At 43.0% G+C, this 21,024-nt stretch overlaps 3 protein-coding genes across 3 annotated transcripts; 1 reads left to right on the top strand and 2 right to left on the bottom strand.

The window, feature by feature from the left end:
- Positions 1-217: 217 nt before the first annotated feature.
- On the bottom strand, positions 218-2,957 carry NDUFB6 (NADH:ubiquinone oxidoreductase subunit B6). Its single transcript, XM_005505649.3, has 4 exons — positions 2,724-2,957; positions 2,551-2,643; positions 1,539-1,583; positions 218-363 (listed from the first exon to the last, which is right to left on the bottom strand). The coding sequence occupies exons 1-4, from the start codon at positions 2,901-2,903 to the stop codon at positions 295-297; spliced, it is 387 nt and encodes a 128-aa protein (XP_005505706.2). The 5' UTR covers positions 2,904-2,957; the 3' UTR covers positions 218-294.
- An 85-nt stretch (positions 2,958-3,042) lies between these two features.
- On the top strand, positions 3,043-9,482 carry EEF2KMT (eukaryotic elongation factor 2 lysine methyltransferase). Its single transcript, XM_065030998.1, has 8 exons — positions 3,043-3,271; positions 3,361-3,423; positions 4,068-4,148; positions 4,311-4,412; positions 4,602-4,735; positions 5,552-5,859; positions 6,939-7,088; positions 7,530-9,482. Exons 1-8 carry the CDS (start codon positions 3,194-3,196, stop codon positions 7,628-7,630), a joined length of 1,017 nt encoding a protein of 338 aa, XP_064887070.1. The 5' UTR covers positions 3,043-3,193; the 3' UTR covers positions 7,631-9,482.
- Positions 9,483-10,055: 573 nt separating this feature from the next.
- Positions 10,056-19,334, bottom strand: ALG1 (ALG1 chitobiosyldiphosphodolichol beta-mannosyltransferase). The gene is made up of 13 exons (XM_065030997.1): positions 19,106-19,334; positions 18,900-18,977; positions 18,302-18,405; positions 17,651-17,799; positions 16,955-17,044; positions 15,839-15,949; positions 14,838-14,959; positions 13,994-14,032; positions 13,357-13,416; positions 12,509-12,619; positions 11,408-11,522; positions 10,604-10,679; positions 10,056-10,266 (listed from the first exon to the last, which is right to left on the bottom strand). The coding sequence occupies exons 1-13, from the start codon at positions 19,308-19,310 to the stop codon at positions 10,132-10,134; spliced, it is 1,395 nt and encodes a 464-aa protein (XP_064887069.1). The 5' UTR covers positions 19,311-19,334; the 3' UTR covers positions 10,056-10,131.
- Between the last annotated feature and the right edge of the window lie 1,690 nt (positions 19,335-21,024).

Below are 21,024 nucleotides of genomic sequence, written 5' to 3'. Positions count from 1 at the left end.
CCCTGGGATCTACAGCCTCTCTCCTGCGACTGTCAGGCTGTCAGACTGTCCTGCTGCCAGGTCTTGTCAGGTCAGATAAACAGTTGAGGAAGGGAGGTCAGAGGTCACCAGGACTTAGTAATAACGCTCAATGAAGGCAAAAGAAACTCCCATTCGAGGAGCAACTGGAACAAATTGGACTAAGGAGAAAGTAAATGACAGAAAGGCTGAGGCGAAGCACAATAAAGACTTTTTTATAGAAGAGATAAAGCAGCTGCAGTTCTCGCTTTGTTTGGTGCGGGAGGAAATCAGCTTTCAGTGGTGCTCATCAGGTTCTTCTGGCAAGGGTGGCATAATTTCTCCAGTCTCTAAAATCCTGTCCCCCTGAAGGAAGGAGAGAGCACGGTGAGCATCTCCTCCTGCACCCAGTCCCTCTCTTCACACAGCAAACTTTCAATTCCGCCCTAACCATCCCCACTTCCAGACAAAATATAACATCTTACTACAACTCACTCAGAGCACTCTCATTCACTCAACATTTCCCAGGCTGCTGAAGTTACATCACAGCCAAATTATCTGAAATCTACACTTGCTTTACCCCTTCTTTTCAGCTACAGAACAGCAGCTGAACATTTTGAGACTATCTGGTTTTAAAAAAATGTCTGTTGGACTTATAGCACTGCACAACCACCTTCAACACAGCAGAGCTGTGAGTTTCCAAACCCACGGTTAGTAATGAGGCTGAAGTCAGAGTCCCACAGCTTGGCCTTCAGGATGTTGCTATGTGGTTGTTAACAATGGAACTTTTCATTATTTCAGATAAAGCACAATTAGGCAGGTATTATGCAAAAAAAAAGTGCAACTGGCAGAAATAGCAAAGATAAACTTATATGAGAATATCTGCCCACTGACTCACTACACCAAATAATAAGTAACAGCTCAGAGTGGTTTGAAAACTGGTAAAAAACAAACAATCTGACACTCTCCACTTTGTAAACCTGAGCCCAAGTGGAAGGTGGCACAGCTCCAGCTCTCTGGGGATGCCTGAGTGTGGGGACCTTCGGGGACACCTGGGACCAAGCTTGTGCGGCCAGAACCAACACACGGTCAGCACTGAACTCCTCCCAACTCCTGACAACAGCCACCCCTGGCAGTGAGGAGAAGCAGAACCACTCCTCTCTGTCATTCCATGCATTAATACATAGGCTTTCACAGAGGCTTTAAACACAAAGATGCTGTTACTGTGCTGTAACTGAGGCTTGTGTTGCCAGAAGGGAATGCTTGTATTTTCTGCCCAGGATGGGCAGTGCTGTCAGGCAGGTGCTGTCAGGTCATCTGCTGCTACAGACGGAGGTACCACGGAAACAAGGACAAGACGAAAACTGCTAAAAAAATACTGTAACTGTGCTGCTGCAGGGCAGCCTGCCCACAGAAGCAAGCTCATCCTTCTACAAATTCTCCCTGCGCAGCTACTGCACAAACCTGCACTTCTCCCCAGGTCATCCCTTTTCTGCCTATTTGACCAAGCTGGAAGATAAAACAAGTATTAACAGACTTACTGGGAATATCCGTGGATTTGACATAACAACACCGTGCGGCGTTTTCTGAAAGAGGGAGGGGGGAGAAGAGAGGGAGGAGATGAGGAAAAAGGAGCGTTACACAGATAAAGTTTAAAGGATTTCCAAAATAGGGATGTCAACCCTTCTAGAACATGAGCTCTGCTGAGTACAAGACTCATTAGGCTGGGTACTTTACATTAGTTAAAGACCCAAGGCTAAAACAATTACCCCTCCCACGCAGGATAAGACTGTAGAAGTGGAAGGTCTGTCCCATCATTGGGGCGTTTGCCACAGCCCTTCCCCACACCAGCAGCTGCAGTCTGGTCATCCCCAGGGACACAGAATCACAGAACGATTGGGGTTGGAAGGGACCTCTGCAGACCATCCAGTCCAGGCTCCTCTCGAGCACTTGCACGGGATACGTCCAGGCAGGTTCTGAATGTCTCCAGAGAAGGAGATTCCACAGCCTCTCTGGGCAGCCTGTTCCAGTGCTCTATTACCCTCAAAGTAACGAAGTTTCTTCTCATATTCAGATAGAACCTTCTGTGTTTCAGTCTGTGCCCACTGCCCCTCATCCTATCGTTGGGCACCACTGAAAGGAGTCTGATCCCATCCTCTTGACACCCATCCTTGGTATATTTATAAGAATTGATAGGATGCCCTCTCAGCTTCTCTTCTCCAGGCTGATCAGACACAGCTCTCTCAGTCTTTCCTCTGGGAAAGCAACAATTAAGATGTGGCTTTCCAGCTCACAGGAGGCAGCACAGTCAAAGTTGGCCACCACCATAAAAATCACCAAAAATACATTTGTGCCACCCAAGCAAGGAAAAGCAAATGCTGACCAGACCATGGGACGTCACCCAAACCTGCAGCTGACACTTGACCAGCACGTTCGCTCTGAAGCGGCTGCTGGTTCCGTCAGTCCCAGCAGGACAGGGCTTCTTCCCGGGTTCAGCCCAGACCGCCCTCGCTCTCCCCGACCCCCCTCCCGCGTCCCCGGGGCCGCACGCACCATGACGTGGTACTTCAGGTAGTAGCAGATGACCCAGGCGGGGACCAGGACCCGCAGCAGGACGAACCCGGCGCTCTGGTAGGCCTTGAACACCTGTGGGACACAGGGACACGCGTCACGCCCGGGACTGCTCGGGGCGGCGGGTCCAGGCCCGTGTCCCGTCCCCCGTTCACCTGTTGCCGCCAGAGCCCCCCGGGCTGCAGGAACCGCTCCCAGAACGCGGCCACCGGCCCCAGCCGCCGCGGCGGCAGGACGGGCTCCCGCTCGCTCAGCTCCTGGTCCCGCAGCCAGCGGCGCCGCAGGACGCGGAGCTGCTGCAGCCGCAGCTTCTCGTCCTCGCTGTAGCCGCTCATGGCGGCGCCGGTCCCGGTGCGGCCTGGCCCGGCTCTGCGCGGCGGACGGGCGCTGTGTCCTTCGCCACGGCGCACAGCAGTGACATCCTCAGGGCGCACAATGATGCGTCATCAGGGGGCGAGGTGGGCCCACGTGCAGGCCGAGCCCGGGGCTACGTGAGGGGTCCCGAGCGGCGCCCCCTGCGGGCTGGGAGAGCATCAGCCTCTTAACCGGAGGGTCGGGGGTTCGAGGCCCCGCCCCGGCACGGCGGTCAGGCGAGGCCGGGGACTCGCGGCCTGCGGGGGCCGCCATGGCCGAGCCGGAGCTGGGGATCCGCTTCCAGCGCCGCTTCCTGGCGGCCCGGCAGCTCCGCTCCTTCCCCTGGCTGGTATGAAGGGGAGCAGGGGAAGGAGCGGACCGGCCTCAGGGGGTGACATCCGGAGGGGACAGGGAAGACGCAGCTTTATTCTGTTTTAGGAACTGGAACAAAACCTACAGACTTCGCTGGATTCCTCCCTGCTGGTGGATATTCTGCACAAGGTAAGGGGGGGGACAGGTCGGTGTCACACGGTACCTCGGGCTGCCACATCTTGTGACCCAAGTGATTGCTGCCCTGTGCTGGGTTATGCTCAGAAAAACCTGGTGCCACAGTTTTTCCTTGAGCCTGGCAGAATAGCAGATTTCCTTCTCTTCCTGTTATTTAGCTGTTCTTAGCATCAACAATAAGAGCCGTGTGCCTGGGCACAAATGTCTCTAATGTCACAAGCAAGTCAGCCCCACTGGTTCTGTGTCTGGTGCTCCAGTGGTCAAAGGGAGGTGACCCAGGTCACTGCGGGGAGGCACCAACCTGTACAGTGCTTGAACTTTGCAAATACGGCAGAAAACCAAAAAGAAGAAAGAGAAAAGCAAAGCAAGAGCAGCAAATTGGATTATCTTTCCACTCAGTTTTGCTATTTACTCTTTGAAAAGTGAAAAATGCATTTTCTGCCACAGATCTGCAAACTAACACACCGATCAGAAATAAAATTTCGTTTTCTAGCTCAGCATTGTTTTTTAGCTGTAGACGAAATGCATTTCATGACGCAAGGAGCCACTCGGTGACTCCCTGGCCTTTCTCTGGCCACTCACTGCCTTTCATAAAATCTTCACTTGGTCACTGGTGTCAATCGCTGTTCTTGTTTTAGACCATTCTCCACCCTCTGTGTGTAAAATATCCCCCTTCCACCAAGTACAGAAGATGCTTTCTGACTGAACTCATCAAAAAGGTAGCAGCTACTTTTCATGTTGCTTTTTCTTTTTTCTTGAAAATATGCCAGTTTTATGTTATGTAATAACAAAACAACATTCAGTGTAAAATACTATGGCCAACAATCTATTAAAATGGGACAGAAAGCGTGCACCAAACTCTGCTGTTCTCTGTCACACAGCACGAGTCCACAGCAGCTGAACCACTGGATGAACTGTATGATGCACTGGCAGATATTTTAAATGAAGAAGAATCTACTCGCTGTTACAAAAGCTACTTACTGGTAAGAACTACTACCACATCATTATACATCACTTTTAATCATCTGAACTAAGCAATAATTTGCTTTTAAAATAACCTCCCAGAAACCTGGAGTGTTTCCTGCCTGTTTCCAGGCACTAATATGGATTGTAAAGTGTAAAACCTGTTGTCTGTGCTGATCCATCCTTGTCTTCTCGTGTGTGTCCTGCAGCCCACGGGAGGATGTGTTACCCTGTCCGAGAGCGTGGCAATTATCTCTGGTGGAACCACGGGGCTCGTCACGTGGGACGCTGCTCTTCATCTCGCGGAATGGGCAATAGAGAACTCTGCGGTTTTCAGTAACAGGTAACGGCAGCAGCACAGATGAAAGATCAGAAAAGATATTTTTATTCATATTGTGAGCTACAGACCTGGAATTTAATAACATACAAAATTTACCCCCAAAATAATGGAAATGGCTATGGCCTTTTGCTACTGGGTATCTGCTGCCCTCATCTGTTCTGCAGCAGTCAAACTTCAATCCAGGAGCAGAGCTCGTTGTTCTTTTAAGACAGGTTTTAAGATCCAGACATTACCCCGTGCAGTCTGACCTGCTCTGTAAAGCCAGCTGTTAAGTTTCAGCTACTGTACTGTCGAGCCTGTAGCTGAACTAGTGCACTTCACCTCGTGATGAGATTCATCTCGCCTCTCTTCAGATGATCGATGTGCAGGTGTGCGCATCCAATTTCATCGTCTCGCCTCTGTTTATAAGCAGCCAAGAGGAACAAGTACTTTTGAGGAAAGATTCAACCAAGTTAAAGTCTTGACCTGACAAGGAAAGGAGTTGTGCTACTGAAGTGTCTGTTCCTTTCTATGGACTATTAAAAGAATTAGACAACCGGTTCAGATGGAGACAACCAGGCTGCAGAAGTCTAAAACCAGGTGGAAATGCTTTGTACCACATGCAAAAGCAGTATTTCAAATAATTAATTTTATGCTTAAAATTGCATCTTCAGTGTTTACCAGCTCTTTGAGACAAAGATTAGATTGTAGATGGTTTACTCAAAAATTATTGAAAAAAAATCTGTAACTGATTTTACCTTTAGATTGCTTGGAATGTTTGGATTTCCTAACTCAATTTGGAGCCCTAATAAGTGCTACTTTTACTCCATTACCCTCCAGGACAGTCTTGGAATTAGGAAGTGGGATCGGCTTCACTGGAATTGCAATCTGTAAAACCTGCAACCCTAAAACATACATATTTAGTGACCACCACCATGGCGTTCTCCAACAGCTGGCAGAAAACATCTGTTTGAATGGCTTTGTCTTGGAGTCTGAAACTACCCAGCGTATCCAAACGGAGAACGGAGGCCAGGAGGCAGAAGCAACAAATTACCAAAACCCAAAACTAGTTGTTGCAGAACTGGACTGGGGCTCAGTTACAGGAAAACAACTGTTGGATCTTCAGCCTGATGTCATAATTGCAGCAGGTACTTTACGCCTCTGTTTTATGTCTCACTGTGTGCTGTCATGCACGAGTATACAAGTTAGGGAGATAAAAGAAACAGACACAAACCTTTTTTTGGAACTTGCCTATGTATAAATCTGGAGTTTATAAAAAAAAACCCTAAAAATGGAAAACTTAGCAATAGTAAGATTTCTTAACTGTAAATGCAGGATTTTACTCCCTGACTCAGGGCTTTGCGAAGCTAATATTACTTAAGAATTCAGGTAAAAAAATGACAAAATACGCTGCCTTTGTCATCAAAGTATCACATTAAGTATGTGAATTCCATAAAATGAAGTCACTGTATGTTACCTAATGCCAAGTCTGCTGTTCAGAGAACACACAAACCAGCCCAAGTTGGACTCATGGCAGTAACTCAAAACTGAAAGTGATTTACACAGATCTGTTTGCTGTTACTAATTCCTGCAGGACATTCCCTTATTACGGTCCCTTAAGAGCAACCAGTGTGTCCATCAGTGGTATGTGCACAGGCCTTGACATTTCTGTGTGGTAAACAACCACCACTTGAATGTCAGTCCTGAACACCAAATTGACAACGTCTCAGAATCACAGTGCTAATTAGTAAGGCTGAGGTTTTGTACCCCTTAGCGATCAGTCTTACCTTGCATCCCCCGTTCTGCTCTCAGGGACGTTATTCAAGATGAAAACTACTGCAGTTCAAATCCTTTGCAATCAGCCTCTGAAATACAAGTTTTTAAACACTGCAGTTTCCTTCTCCTAAGTAGTCGTACAGAGACTACCAACACCCAATATTTTTGCTGTCTCCCATACGATGGGCTTAAATACAATATCTGACAATCCATTTACAAAAAAGAGCACTGATTTTTAGTGATTTTGGACTGGTATTAGAGATGAGGGAAACTCGATGTAGCACATAAAGTAGCAGCATTTTCTAAGGTCTCTTCTTGAGAATTTTTAACCCTTGAATACAAAAACCATATTCTCCTGCAAGGTGAGTATTTTTGTATATTTGTTTTGCAATTTTCATTCTGCTTTTTGCTCAGTTCTCAATAAATACGGAGTGTTTTCCCTTTTGTGCAGATGTGGTATATGATCCAGAGATAACTTTAGCCCTTATTGCTGTGCTACAAAACCTCTCCACTTCCAGAGGAGATAGAAACCCTCCTGAGGTCTACATCGCTTCCACCATTCGTAACCCTGACACTTACTGCCTGTTCCAGGCTGAACTTGGTAGGTGCCTTTTCCATCAAGTCTGTCAATAGTTTCGGCCTCTTTTCCCACTGCTTAATCTGTAGTAGAGATGAAAAGGAGCGGTAACTTTTCCACGTGGATTTGATCAGATTGTAGCTTCACTTTTTGCTACATCCTGTCTATCACACCTCACTTAGTGCCAACTTGAAATGAAATGCAAGTGTGGTGGCAATAGGAAACTAAAAAGGGTTAAGCTTAAAGGAGGAAAACCACCTGTGCTGCACTGTCACAGTGGTGACATTCAAGATGCAGCATAAATTCTATATCTCAAGTGTTCTTTGAGGCTTAAAAACACATAAGCATTTGCCTGTAGCTTGCTGTAACAGCACGCTAAAGATCTCTTCTTAGAGAACCTGATACACACCTTGTGCTTTTCATTTTATTAAGCAGAATCATGATTCTCAGTGTTTCTTTTTACAGACAAAGTCGGGATCAGATGGCAGATTATTCCAGCAGCCAGCAACAGTACTTTTCTCTATGATGTGCAGCCAAATGTAACTATTCTACAGCTATTTATATAGACTTGAAAACTGTGACAGCATTAGGATTTTCAGACCAACAAGGGCTATCTTGTCCTTGCAATAAGATTATCTTGAATTTAGGAATGTACATAAGAGGCACTGAGGATACAACTATATGCATGGACGCTTGTCAAAATGAGTTCTGTTTCTGCTTGTAATTGTCAGCAGGTATGCAAGCTGCTGCCCCTGAAAAGTACCTGTGAACCTCAAGCAACAGCAAAAAACCCCCTAACTGTACTGCATTTTGATTCCACAGAAGACAACAGAATGGAACTGTATTTTGTTTTCAACTTTGCTTTGTAAATAAGAGGCACATTTGCAGGATCACAGGATGATTCTCTCTCACTGACAAGGGAGGGAAACAATGTTTCATAGTAATAAATATTTTTAACATTAAAATTAGCTATAATTGTTGTCTACTTTTTTACTTGTCTTTATATCCTTGCATACTTGCAGTACGTGTCATCTTAGAAATTAATAATAATACCTAGAGTGACGACAGTAGTATCACAAGCTTACATGATGCTGTAAGAGAAGGTAATTGGTGCTGCTGTAAACAAAGTGCATCTTGATCCTGCAGTGATGGCAAAAATCAGAATTCGATTTACATTTCTCACACACGGGCTGTCATTTTCACCCCTGGCTATCAGGACACCATCCTCTCAGACTGGCCAGAAAAGACAGAGAGAATTGTACTCAGCAATGCTCTAAGTATACCGCAAGGAGGAAGGACTTATCTCACCTGCTCTGAAATCTTCCATTATCCCTTAATCATTTTCCTGTTGGACAGTATTGGTCCTGAAGCAGAAAAAAAAACCTAAATGTTTCCTCTTTCTCCTCTCTTTACTTCCTTTTCTGTACCTTGTTTTTAAAGCTACTTTAAAGAAAATGAACAAGTACTTCAGCTTCCTCCTTCTGTAGTAATAGACGATAGGTAATTTTAAGAATCACCTTGTGCTTCCAGTTGAAGGAGGCCAGTTGGATATATAGAAGTTAACCCCCTATGCTTTGGTTTAGAATTTTGGATCTAACATTTTTATTACAGGAAGATGAAAGCTCTCTAAACCTTTCGGTATTACCATTTAGAGAAGTGCCTAATTCACCTCGCTGTGTGTTATCAATGGCTAAAGGGGAATGGCCATACCACCAGACAGAATTTTGCTTGAAAACAGAAAAAAAATAAAATCAGCTAATAAATCTTCATGGATCATTCTTCAGCCAAGAAGCTAATGGAATTGCCAAACCCCTGCAGTAAGGAACCTGCATCCTTTTCACCTTCACACCAGCGGAACCAAATCACTCTCAATCTTTTCTCAAGAGCGTCTAATGTAACCACGGTGCAGAAAGGAAAGGCGAGATTAGCAAAGGGCTGTCCAGCTTGACAAAAGCGGATATTAAACAATTACTCAGCAAGGACGTTTAAAAATGCTGGTGCAGAAACCACCACTGACCTAAGTACTCTGAAGTGGCTCAACACAAGCAGTAACCTCATGATAAAACCAACTGCATTTATCCCTTAAATGACTGACATCTATTTTACAAAGAATCTAAAAGGTGATAAAAAGCATCTTGTAAGCAGTACGTCTGCATATGAATACTGATAGCAACAATAAAAGATGAAGGGTTTACCTGAATGAGCACTCAGAAAGTGAAATGCCCTTTTATTAAGTTATACATACTTTAATAATCTCTTTTGGTTTTATTTTTTTCCTTTTCTATTCATCTGTTCAAAAAGAGCTAAATTTTAGGTTCTTCCTCAAGGTAAATGGGCACATTCACCTCAGTGTACAAGGACAACACTCACTGAAAGGTGTATTTTCCTCCAAGTGTTCAATAAAGCTGTCACATACCAGTGGCTGTACTTGCATATTCTTGCCCACACCGTAAAAAGGAAAACAACTCTGAAACTAAACGGTTCTGCCTTAATAAGATCATATGAGAGGATATTTAGTGCCTGAGAAACACTAGCCAAGAATATCAACTGGCTAAAAAAACAAAATAACCTTCTGCTCATATAAAACAATTCAAATAAAAGGCATCTCCCTTTTGCAAGAAAAAAAGACCCAATTCACCTACTAAAGTGCCTGGCAATAGTTGATACACGTATTTAAGTACCTCCACCAAAAAGTGACCTATAAGCAGCACAGGTGTTTGATTTTGGACAAGTCCCTAAAGTAACCAAACCTCCCTCCCACTTTGTAAAGATTCATCCCAAGCGATAAGAAAGGACAGGCTGTCCAGACACAAGGCTCGAGCTCATCAGTGCAGGAACCCTCTTCCCTCAAGACTTACACCACTGGCACACAAAGGACCTCGGCCACAGCTCCAGCGCTGTTATTACTCACATGAGCAGCTCAAATTTGTTAACAAAAAGGTGCGTCCAAACAATTGTCCCAAGATGAAGTAGTGAAAAACTGCAACCATACACAATACAAAGTGTTTATTCACTATTTATCAAACCGATGTAGCGCCAGGAATGTATTAGCTTTTTTGGCAAAGTGTCATTTATTCTGCCCAAGCAAAGGAAGAACAGTCTGGTCCCAACTCTCATCCCAGCGCAGCTGCTTGGACACACGGAGGTTTTTTCTGAAGTTGTGAAGTTTGCCTTCCAGTGTAGGAAATTCCAAGAAAAGCATCTGTAATTTAAAAAAGGAAAACCACAGAAAAATACCATGTTACATTTTAGGCTCATTCTAGCCTCCCCAACATCAACCCTTAACTACAAATGCTGCAGCAAGAAAGCACTCTTTCATCTGGCCCCGTAAACAGTGAATGACGACGATATTTAAAGTGTTCTTGCCAGCTTCAAATTAATATTCAAATAGAAATGAGGCCAATAACACTGACCAGGCAAAGCAATATCTTCTGAGAATGCAAAATACACAGATGATAGTCAGATACGAAAAGGCGGCTCACATGGTAGCACCTTTGCGGATACAGCTAGTGGGAAAGAAAAATAAGTCAAGCCTTTACCTTTAGTTGTTCTGCCAGTTCATTTGAGTCCCTGAATATCAGACCATTTTCATTGTGTTTCACAAGTTCGTGTAAACTGTGAACAAAAGTCATAGAAAAAAATATGAGACAAAAAGCAGTGAGAGGGACATAACATAATACATTTAAAAAGCTGCAGAGTGACATCTGAAGAGACAATGCTAGGATACCTGTAACATGATCCTGGATGTCTAGATATGAGCTTCATACCTGACAAAATGGAATGAAGGCACCTCCAAATGTTTACATTTAAAGACTGTTTCTCCCTTTTAAGTCAGGCTATCTAAATCTACCACTACAGTACAAAAGGTCCCTCATTCTGTCTTTGTGCATCTGGACATACAGCAAATATCAGGGCAATGATCTACTTTAAAATCAACCTACAAGGAAAATCTGGCCATAATCCAGTCCCTAAGACCTTCACAAAGAATCTTATTTATAAAAGCTAGGGTTTCCCAAAAAGAACTGCAAATTTTATGGTTGACTATGCACACACTCATCCCCCTTCACAGAACAGACATGTTTATTCAGAAGGAAGCTTTTCTTACACAAAGCATACAGAAACAAAGGATTACGGGGTAGGTTTTTAAGGCAATTAGTTGCATTAAATACTCCCAAGTTTGTAGATTTCTAATTTATCTTATTGAATTAAAAAATAAAAAAAAAAGTTGCTATGGCATAATAGTGGAATCTCCTTTGATACATGCAGAAGCTGTTAAATTCTTGCTTTGAGATAACAGTTTTATATGATTCACTTAAACCCCATCAGAATAAGCAAGCTCTTACCATTCAAAATGTATTGCACATACAGGTAAACAACAGCCAAACATATCTACCACCTTCATGGGTAAATCCAAACCACTAGATGATTTATGGAGACACACCCCCAGGTCTGCTGAGCCTGAAGAACAAACAAAACAGACAAGAGTTTGAATTCTCTGAAAGCAGCTCTTCTAGCCCTACTGCAAACCTTTCTATTTATGTTCTACTTTGGGTGATGCGAGCTAAACAGAGCCACCTTCAACACTGTCCACGCTGACTTGATTTCAAGCACTCAGGAAAAAAAAAAGCAATTTATTTTGTGACTAAAATGAGTCAGGTTTTAGAAACATACCAGGTGAGCAGATATTGAATTAAAGGGAGTTTTAAAATTTTACAGGTCTTAAAACAGCCTTTCTGCCTTTTAATCTGCTAAGAATGGATAAGTGCACAGGAAAACTCCACCACAACCCAGATGGGACATGCTGCGTGCCTCGCTAGCCACCTATTCCCGCTCAAGGGATTTCAAAATAGAGAAATTACAGCATGATTCTATAGACATTAGGTAGCTCAAACGTACCAAATAAACACAGTGTTTTACAGCCATATGAATCAGCAGGCTCGAACTCCGCAAAATGTAGATCAAGCTGAATATGTATTTTAGTACTTCATTAAGCTTACTCACGCTTATGCTAATACAATGGACATGCTCAACTATTCCAAAGACATGTTAATTTAGAATTTCAGCTACTTTTGCTTGCTGAGCCAAAAACTTTATGATTTCATTTACTAAAGTGACCCTGAAATAACCTGGAATATGCATCAGCACGCTGCATTTCAGCATAGTTAGAGGGAAGGAAGAGTACAAAGAACAAGCTAAAAATATCAACACAGATACTATATCTACTTCTCCTGATAGCATTAAAAAAGTGTAGTTAGAGAAATTTAGCAAATTTGCTGGCATGAGTCAAAACCACGGATAGTATATATGTATACTGTCGCTAACAAGCAAGTTCATTTGCTTAATATATTCTAGCAGCTTCCAGGAAAAATCTGTAGCAGCTCCCTGCAAATTTCCTAAGTTGTTTTTCAAACATTCTCAAGCCTATTTCATAATCCATTATTTACCAAGCAAAAGAGGGTAATCCTCAGCTTCAAGCCACGGTGTACAGATCTGGATGTGTTTAAAGTGCAGTTTATTTATCAGCCCATTGTAGTAGTCTTTTAGAGGCCCTTTACCTGTTTAAAACAGAAAAAATATAGATAATAGTATTTTTTGTCAACATGACTGAAAATAGTGTGGTCTGTGCATCTTACTGTATGGCTGACAAACTCCTGTTGTATCAGGTACCTCAAAAAAAGGACACATAAAAGACTTAGTATCCTTGAAAGTACCGTGAGCCTAGACTTGTTTACTCCATTTTCAGAAAAGCCTGTCACTGATATCCCCCATTCCTGACCTGCATTTTCTATACAGCCGTAAGATAACCAAATAATTAATGACAAATTTCAACAGCACAACTGGCCCTTCCAATTCACACTAAGTTTTATTTTGTTCTTAATGAGAAAGTTAAGGAAACAGCATTCATTCTGCCTACACAACGTTTTTGGCAAAACCTTGGTTGAAGAGTACATCTGCTGTTCTAGGACTAAATAAAAAACTTTCTGTGTAACACTCCAAACATCAGATTTTAAGTTTCTTTTACTGCAGCATCTCAATGTTGAGCTTAAATTCTTTTGAGCATGGAGTAATGCACAGCTGTCCTAGGCAGGCAGGCTGAGAGCTTCTCCTTGTTAAAGATGTGCCCTGATTACGTGTCTGTATCAGTTCAACTATAAAGCACTAGTCTCATAATCAGACAAAGGTAACAGTCCCTCCCCTCTCTGCACCATCAATGGAAGAGTCAGCATAGAAAAGAGTAAATGAAGTCTTCTGTATTAGCGATGAAAGAATCGTAATACAAATGAACTCTTACCTGTTATCACACATACTAAAGATGGAAGCTTGACTCCTTCATTGACATATCGTTCATAATCTGGAGAAGATAAAAAACTGTTTAGAGCTGCCCAATACACAGATTCCTGGTTTAAGAATGGTCACAGTGTAGTCATTGTTTAGCTTCTTACTTCACAAGCATATACCTAGTAAAACAGTAAATTTAGCAATGCTAAAATTGACAAACTTCTGTAGAAATAAATTACAGTCTGTTTAAAATGCACTATTCACAAAGCATTTGTTTGACTGCACCACATCAGCTGTTTCAATGTATCAATTTAGAAACTGCAGCTGCAAAGCCTACTGAGACAATACATATTCCCTTCTTTCCTATTAGCAGATACCTATGGAGAGTATATGTAATAGCTTAGAAAATAAAACTGCAATTTACAAGCTAGTTAGAAATATAATTCTCCCTGACAATTACTCTAATTGAATCCAGATGTTACACTTCTGTATTTCAACTCCTCCTCTTAAATGACTGCTAATTAATCAAATACACCTGCATTTTCACTATATATGGAAGCATTGTTCCTTAGCAAAACCCTTCACAACTGTCCAGAAAACAACTATTCTTCTTTGAATAGGTGAGATGAATAGGTGAGATGAATACCTACCTTCTAAAGCTTTCAAAAGGACTGAAAAGTCTTCATCCTCTGAAAGAGAAGGCTTTATTAGTGACATTCATATTTCTATCACTTATAATGAATTATTGTCTTTAAGTAACATCAATCAAGGTTTTCCTCACCTTCACCTAAATAATTTAAATATGCAACATGCTTTTCCTATTAAAAATCTGCTGGAACTATTTTAATAAATAAAATCTGTTCTCAGATACAGGGCTTAATTGCTTCCCTTTTTGCCAACACAGCAGACAAACAAGCCACAACTACTGCCCATCCTCAATGCCATCAAGTTAAAAATGTCTGTTTTCTAAAGCTACAGGATTAAGTATAGAACTTGCCCTGGAAATTCAAAGGTTTAGACAAGTCTGCCCATGATTACTAGCAATGGATTTGTTTCCACTTCTGTTGCCTTTTTCATAAAGAGGAAAAGAAAGTGAAAAAATTATGTCATACACATTATCAGAAATAAAGGAGTAAATATTTTAGTTTATTAATCCATTTTACACCACCATGCAAGATAGTATGTCTAGAATGAAAGTTAAAAGTGAAGTAGGAAATCTCTACAACCATTCCTGAAGCTGAGCCTCTAGACTGCAGCTCCATTATTAAAATACCACTTTAAAAAAAATCATCTCTTTTTAACCACTGAGGTAGGTCATACACAACTTGTCTTTATGTACTTCCAGCCAAATGAAGGGAAATAACTTCGCCACTGGTGATGTAAACACCTCTATGGCACGGCAAGTGTCAAGTGTGAGGAAGTATAAAAAGTCCTTGTTTTATCTTCTGTTAAACAGTGGTTAAATATTAAAAATAAAACTAGTCGTTTCCAAACCTGTCCAGCTTGTGCTGCTGATTAGAAGAGCTGGTCGTCCTCTGGTTTTTATCACATGTCCATTTTTTTCATCCCTTTCTGTAAAGGCAGATGTCTCAGAATTCAAACTGAGAGACTCTGTACTATGGAAACAGAATTTTCTGAGTATGGACTACACAAACACCACCAACAATCACAGAAGGAAATACTATGCTTAACCAGCACAAATTTCCAAACACTTTGTTTCTGAGTTGCAGAGATACTTGATCGTAAGTGAGACAGCTCTTCCATCTTTTCTATCACTACAAAGACCCTAGTGACACCACTGCTATAGGCACGATTCCACCTTCCAACAAAGTTTTTTCCTTAACAAATTGACAAAGTAGTCTCTCTTTCCAGCTCTGTCTCAAACAGGATGGAGGCCAACAGTACATTTACGCAATTAAACTCAGAACCTATAATTGTATGGCAGGCATTAAAAAAACCCCAAACCTTCTATACACCATGGCTTTCACTTATTTTTGAAGCATTAGGCTGATAAAATAACACCTTGTTAAAGTGATCTACTATAGGAGACATCCTGCACGTAGCCAGAGAGGAACATTTAATGCTTAGACCAAAATCCTGAAAGCTCTCCACAGTAAGCGACAGGAAGGGTTGCTATTAATGAAGCATCCAGCCACTGCCATCGAGTTCAGTGGGAACTGACAACTGCTGAGTTCCAGCCCACAGATATTATATTACAGATCCCCTCAGTACTTATTCCAACGTCTTTAAAAATAAAACACTTCATTATTTCACACACCAAGCATTATGTTACCACAGCTCAATGATTTCAGTCATGGCCTCTCCTAGAGACAATTAAGCTAACTTGCACAGTGTCAGCTGAAAGCGCAGAGACCACTCCACCTGCTGATGTTCAGTAACTTGTGACACCATGCAAAAGTATTTCTGGTAACTAAGTGCAATAACTTTATGTTATTCAGCTAAGGACTGTAACTGTGTGCTTTACTTAAACATACCGTGGTTTAAAAGGCTCATAGTCTTTGGCAAGTTTCATGTACAATTGATGTTGTATTTCTAATGGTGTTTCCTTAAAATAATAAGCTGGCTTGTCATACAGTGTTACTGCCCTGTAATAAAATAAATAAACAATTTAAATTAAACACAGATGTAACAAAACACATGTGGTACAGTGACATGCTAAACTGATGTAAAGCAGAACATAATTAAGTTAATTAATACAGCACAACAATTATTTTTTTTTTATGTTTACAACTTTCTGTAATCCTGAAGTTTGTTGGAATACACCAAGGTGGACCCATTAATCCCGTAACAAAGGACCCCTTTCTTGTGTGCATATTTAAGGGGTGTAATGCAACCATAAAATCTGCAGACACAATTGTCCTGATCTTTAAACTTCATAACCTTTCCTGAGCAACTTTGATCTTAAAGCCCTCTGATTGCAAATGAAAAATTTGCAGGGCAGATGAGTTATTAATGAACCCAGTGATGTCAGCCTCATTTTGATTCCATAGTAGCACCTGGACTGCCACCTTCTAGTCAATGGGGTGATAATTTTGAAGGGTAATGAAGACTGTTGTATGCCCACACTCGACTAGCTCATCACCCCTGAAACACATTAGTTCAGTTTTTTAACAAAACGCCTTGGGAAAGTTGCTTTTGCAAGATTCCTCTGAATCCAGAATCACCAGGGCTATATTCTATGGCAGTATTCTGACATCGGGCCTGTGAGAAACTACAAGAGTTGACAGTGTGAGAACAAGCGTTGGTGGAAAAATACAACAAGGACGGACTGTATAGTAATTGATACATGAAGGACAGAAGGACTGATGCTAATTGATACATCAAGGACAGTGGGGTAGCTTGTGATAGACCAAAAAAATGCTTTTATGGCAGCAACTTTGGTGGGAACACAAAATACATCACTTATGTAACGACTAACTTAGCAAATCAGCAAATGCTTGAGCAGGCATCATAGCAAGTATAAATGCAAGCCTGAATTTGTAATAAACGTCTCTCTTTGCACCTAAAAAAGAGAGTCTGTGCCTCACTCGCTACAATATTCTTTTATTTCACATATGCACACAGTAATTTGTTATAGGTATTTGACTTACTTTATGTTGCAATTTATCCATAGATCTTCTTTCATTGCATTAGTGACACACAAGTTGTAGTCTGACAAACGCCCAAAAAGTTTTTCATACCTGAAAAAAATTACATCTTAGTTTGCAATCACAGGCAGGCAATTGCATTAAACAAACAATAACTGCCACCAGTGCCAATGCTAATTAAAAGCCAAACAAAACCAAAAGAAACCCAGCTGCTCCCAGTAACTGAAATTTAATTGTACTGAAGCAGTATCAGTCTGAGAAGGGATACAGCATGACTCCCTTATTCTCTTGGATCTTAGATCCAAGAACACCACACTCGAAAGCCTTTAAAGCCTTTATGTACATCTAACCAATTAGATTGAGCAAGAAACAGAGCTTTAAAGATGAGCTGGAGTGTAAAGCAGCACTAGGGAATAAAACAACCCAGTACACATAAAGGAATTCTAGTAACAAGGTTGAAGTTTGCATATGCACATAAAAGCAGCCTGCCTACTTCACCAATCACCTTCTTACGTGTTTAACAAAGGTATTTTACAGAACGTGCTCTATGAAACAGAAAGGCTTTAACATGGCATAATACAGAAATCCTTCACAGAAACAGCCCTTGGCTGATTATATTCTCCCCACTGGTTTCCATTCTTCCAAATTCTACAGAGGTCCATATAGTTTATAAAGAGGAAAAGAAATCACTGTACAAACCATTTTGCAATTTGTACTAGTGGATGATTTCTTCCATGACTCAGACTCATTATAGTGTATCCATAGTTGTGCCAATCAATTATCAGTTTGCTTCTCCAGAAAAGACACGCGACCCAGGCAATGGCTATACTAGGTAAGCCTGGAGGATTCTGTTTTATAAATAAAACAAGTAAAAACAACATAAGACTGCGGTAAAGTGACAAATGCTAAGCAACTACCAGAAAAAGAATATAAAATTATTAAAATTATGTCCTTTTAAAGGCTCTTAATGAACAGAGACAATTTTGCATTCAGAGACTACAGAACTGCCAGTCTCTCCTATAAAGACTGGTAGGCACTTCAAATTTTATTGTTGGATCAGGATCAAAATTCCCCTCTAATAAACACACAAATGTTTCAGTTAAGATTTATTCTTTACTACTCCAAGCCAATGAGGTTGGAAAGCTCAACAGTTAACAGGAAGAACAAACAGGAGCTGTTAACAGAAAAATCAAAGTTAAGAGCCAAATAAGTAGTTTGATACAGGTTTACACCATTAATTAGGCCAGTTTTGGCTCTCAAATAATCAGAACTATGTCTGAGACTGCTGAACATGGCCTGTAATGTAGTACTATGTTTTCTTATTAAAATGAGTCCCAACACAAAACATACCTGAAGAAGAATATAGGATGGCTGATCTATCTTTAGCATTGTGTACAGTAATTGTATTGCCTGCACAATAACTTTTATGACATACTGGCAAACCTTCGGGCCAACTGTAAAACAATAGAAAATCCGGTAAGAATACTGCGGCTCTCCAGGAACATGCACCTCGTACAGAACCTGTCTGCAGAAACAGTTTTAAAGTAATGGCATGCTGTAAAAATAGAAACCTGGTTTTAGACAAACATCTTGCAGTCGCTATAAATTTCTATTTTGTATAGGAAGAAACCAGGTTATGGATGGACTAAAAAAACCACACAAGGTTTAAAAAAAAAGAGTCCCTGTTTCAGCCGGCATCAGAGCTGCATTAATGAGCTCAAGTAACCCGGGGGCAAGTGTTTAGGACAGGTAGGGAAGCCCCAAGGACGAGCAGCCCTTGCAGACCGCACTCCGCGCAGCAGCGAGCCCCAACCCCCCCCCGGGTCATTTTCCCACACAAGCACCCGCCACAGCCACGGCCCGCACCCCGGCCCCGCCACTCGCTGCCCCGCCGCCCGGGGCCCAGGCCACCGCGCGGGGCCGGGAGCCGGAGCCGTCCCGCACCCACCTCGCAGCCCCCGCAGCTCCGCCACGGGCACCAGCCGGATGTTCCCGCTCCGCAGCACGTCGCCGTGCGGCCTGCTCTCTGCCGGAGGGGAGAGGCCCGTCAGAGGAGCGACCCCCGCACACCACCCCGACCCCAGCCCAGCCGCCACCTCAGCGCAGCTCCCGCCGGGTCTTCCCCTGAGGAAGGGACCGCCCGCCCTCACTCACGGACGTAGCCCAGCAGCGCGACGTCGTGCCCGTGCCGGGCCAGCGACAGCGCGTGGTACTGCATCCGCGGGCTGCGGCCCAGGTCACCCAGCACCGCCACGCACACCCGGCCCCCGTCGCCCGCCGCTGCCGCCCGACGCCGCCACAGCAGCGCCGCAACCAGCACCGCGCCCGCCAACAGCAGCGCCGCCCCGCCCGCCGCCATCTTGTGGCGCCGGGAGCTGCGCGGGGCGCCCCCTGGCGGCGGCGCGCTCTGGGCGGACCCGCGCTCGAGTCTGTGGCGACAGGACGAGAGAACAGCGACAGGCTCCAGGTCAAATGTAATTTTAAAAACGGTTGTGGCTGGCAATAAGGTGACCGGAGGAGGCTTCAAAACTCTGTATTTTAAAGTGCGTTTATGGTAGGATGCAAAACGGACTTTCTTTCTTGCAGGGAATTTGAAAGGACGCCCCTGCTCACTGTGCCCGAGTTGAGAGTTTGGTGAAGGAGTTGTCATCGCTGAAAAAAGTGGCATGTTATCTAGTGCAGAATGATCCCAAATGTTTCAAAGCTAGTAAATAACTGGTACTTGTGGTTGTGAAGAAAAATAGTTCTTGTTCAAGATCACGGTATTTGTATTGCAGTGTTTGTTTCGCCATTACGCAATGACCTGTGAACCAACAAAGATGCCCAAGTTAATGAAAAGAATGAGGACTGTCTGGTGTCCATCCCAGGTGAGCTTAGGCAAGAAGGGCTCTTTGTGGTTAAGAATCTGCTGCTGATATTTTTGGGAGGCTTGGAGAAATACTCTTGCCAGGTAAAAAAAAAAAAAAAAAGGATTATACTTACTGCAACATTTGGTTATGGTAGAGGACAGAGAGTATTTTATCCAAGGTCAAATGCTGAGCTCAGGGTCACACAGAAATCATGGGCAGAGATGAGTATGAAGTCCAATCAAAGTTCTGACTCAGTTCGGTTTTGCCATTTGTCTCCCTGACTAAACTCTGCTGTAGCCTTCCAGATGTGTAGGGTTTTAAGCACAATCCTAAGACAGGAGCGTCTGCTGCCAGCAGCAGGGGGCGGCCTGCCCAGGCACCCGCGGGCGCCACCGCCCCAGCCAGAGCCATGGTCCGGGGAACAGAGGCTCGGGGTTTCGGATAAGCCCCATGGACCTGGGAGCAAACTGCACACCTCAGAGATGTATTTTATTCCCAAGATAAACATTCCGATATAATGGCATACTGGTAGTGTTTTCCTCAGTGACAGGTATGGCTCATAACATAACAGAATCACTGAACCATAGAATCATTTCAGTTGGAAGAGACCCTCAGGATCACTGAGTCCAACCATGAGCTAACCTAACTTTAGCACTAAACCGTGTCTATAAGAACCTTGTCTAAATGCCTTTTAAACCTCTCAAGGGATGGTGACTCCACCACTGCCCTGGGCAGCCTGTTCCAATACCTGACAACCCTTTCTGTGAATGTTTTTTTTCCTAATATCCAATCTAAAACTCCCCTGGTGTAACCTGAGGCCATTGTTTTCTTGTGTTACCACTTGCTACTTGGGAGAAGAGACCAACACCCTACATGCTACAACCTCCTTTCGGGTTGTTGTAGGCAGCCATGAAACACTGAAACAATGTTCTGAAGTCACCATTGACACTCCCCTAGAAACTATGTCCCAAAACCTAGCAAAACCTCTCAAATTAATTTCTTCTGCTATTTGGACTGTTAGAATTTAGTGGAAAACCAAAGGGTCCCCGCTTTTACTGTTGCTCTTTGGGTAGTTAGTGCTAGAGCTGAAACTTGGCTGAAAACACCAAGAACAGGCTATTGAGGTCAAGAAAATGAAATACAAAACTTGTCAAGTGTTGGAGCAGTCAGCGCAGCTGGAGAAGGTGATGGGACTGAGCACTTGACTAAGAGAAAACAGTGAAT

Source organism: Columba livia, chromosome 15 (assembly GCF_036013475.1).
Source record: "Columba livia isolate bColLiv1 breed racing homer chromosome 15, bColLiv1.pat.W.v2, whole genome shotgun sequence".
Taxonomy (NCBI): Eukaryota; Metazoa; Chordata; class Aves; order Columbiformes; family Columbidae; genus Columba; species Columba livia.
This window is presented reverse-complemented; position numbering and strand designations above follow the sequence as displayed.

Bases quoted from the DNA above. Each gene is read 5' to 3' on its own strand.
- NDUFB6 (XM_005505649.3), bottom strand. From the start codon at position 2,903: ATGAGCGGCTACAGCGAGGACGAGAAGCTGCGGCTGCAGCAGCTCCGC. The intron at 1,584-2,550 runs GTGCGTGCGGCC...TCCCTCTTTCAG, and splicing joins ACCTGAAGTACCACGTCATG to AAAACGCCGCACGGTGTTGT. The intron at 364-1,538 runs GTAAGTCTGTTA...TCCTTCCTTCAG, and splicing joins CAAATCCACGGATATTCCCA to GGGGACAGGATTTTAGAGAC.
- EEF2KMT (XM_065030998.1), top strand. From the start codon at position 3,194: ATGGCCGAGCCGGAGCTGGGGATCCGCTTCCAGCGCCGCTTCCTGGCG. The intron at 3,272-3,360 runs GTATGAAGGGGA...ATTCTGTTTTAG, and splicing joins TCCGCTCCTTCCCCTGGCTG to GAACTGGAACAAAACCTACA. The intron at 7,089-7,529 runs GTAGGTGCCTTT...TTCTTTTTACAG, and splicing joins CCTGTTCCAGGCTGAACTTG to ACAAAGTCGGGATCAGATGG.
- ALG1 (XM_065030997.1), bottom strand. From the start codon at position 19,310: ATGGCGGCGGGCGGGGCGGCGCTGCTGTTGGCGGGCGCGGTGCTGGTT. The intron at 17,800-18,301 runs GTATGTTTTGTG...TTTATAAAACAG, and splicing joins CATCCTATATTCTTCTTCAG to AATCCTCCAGGCTTACCTAG. The intron at 10,680-11,407 runs GTAAGAGCTTGC...TTTTGTTCACAG, and splicing joins TGTGCAATACATTTTGAATG to TTTACACGAACTTGTGAAAC.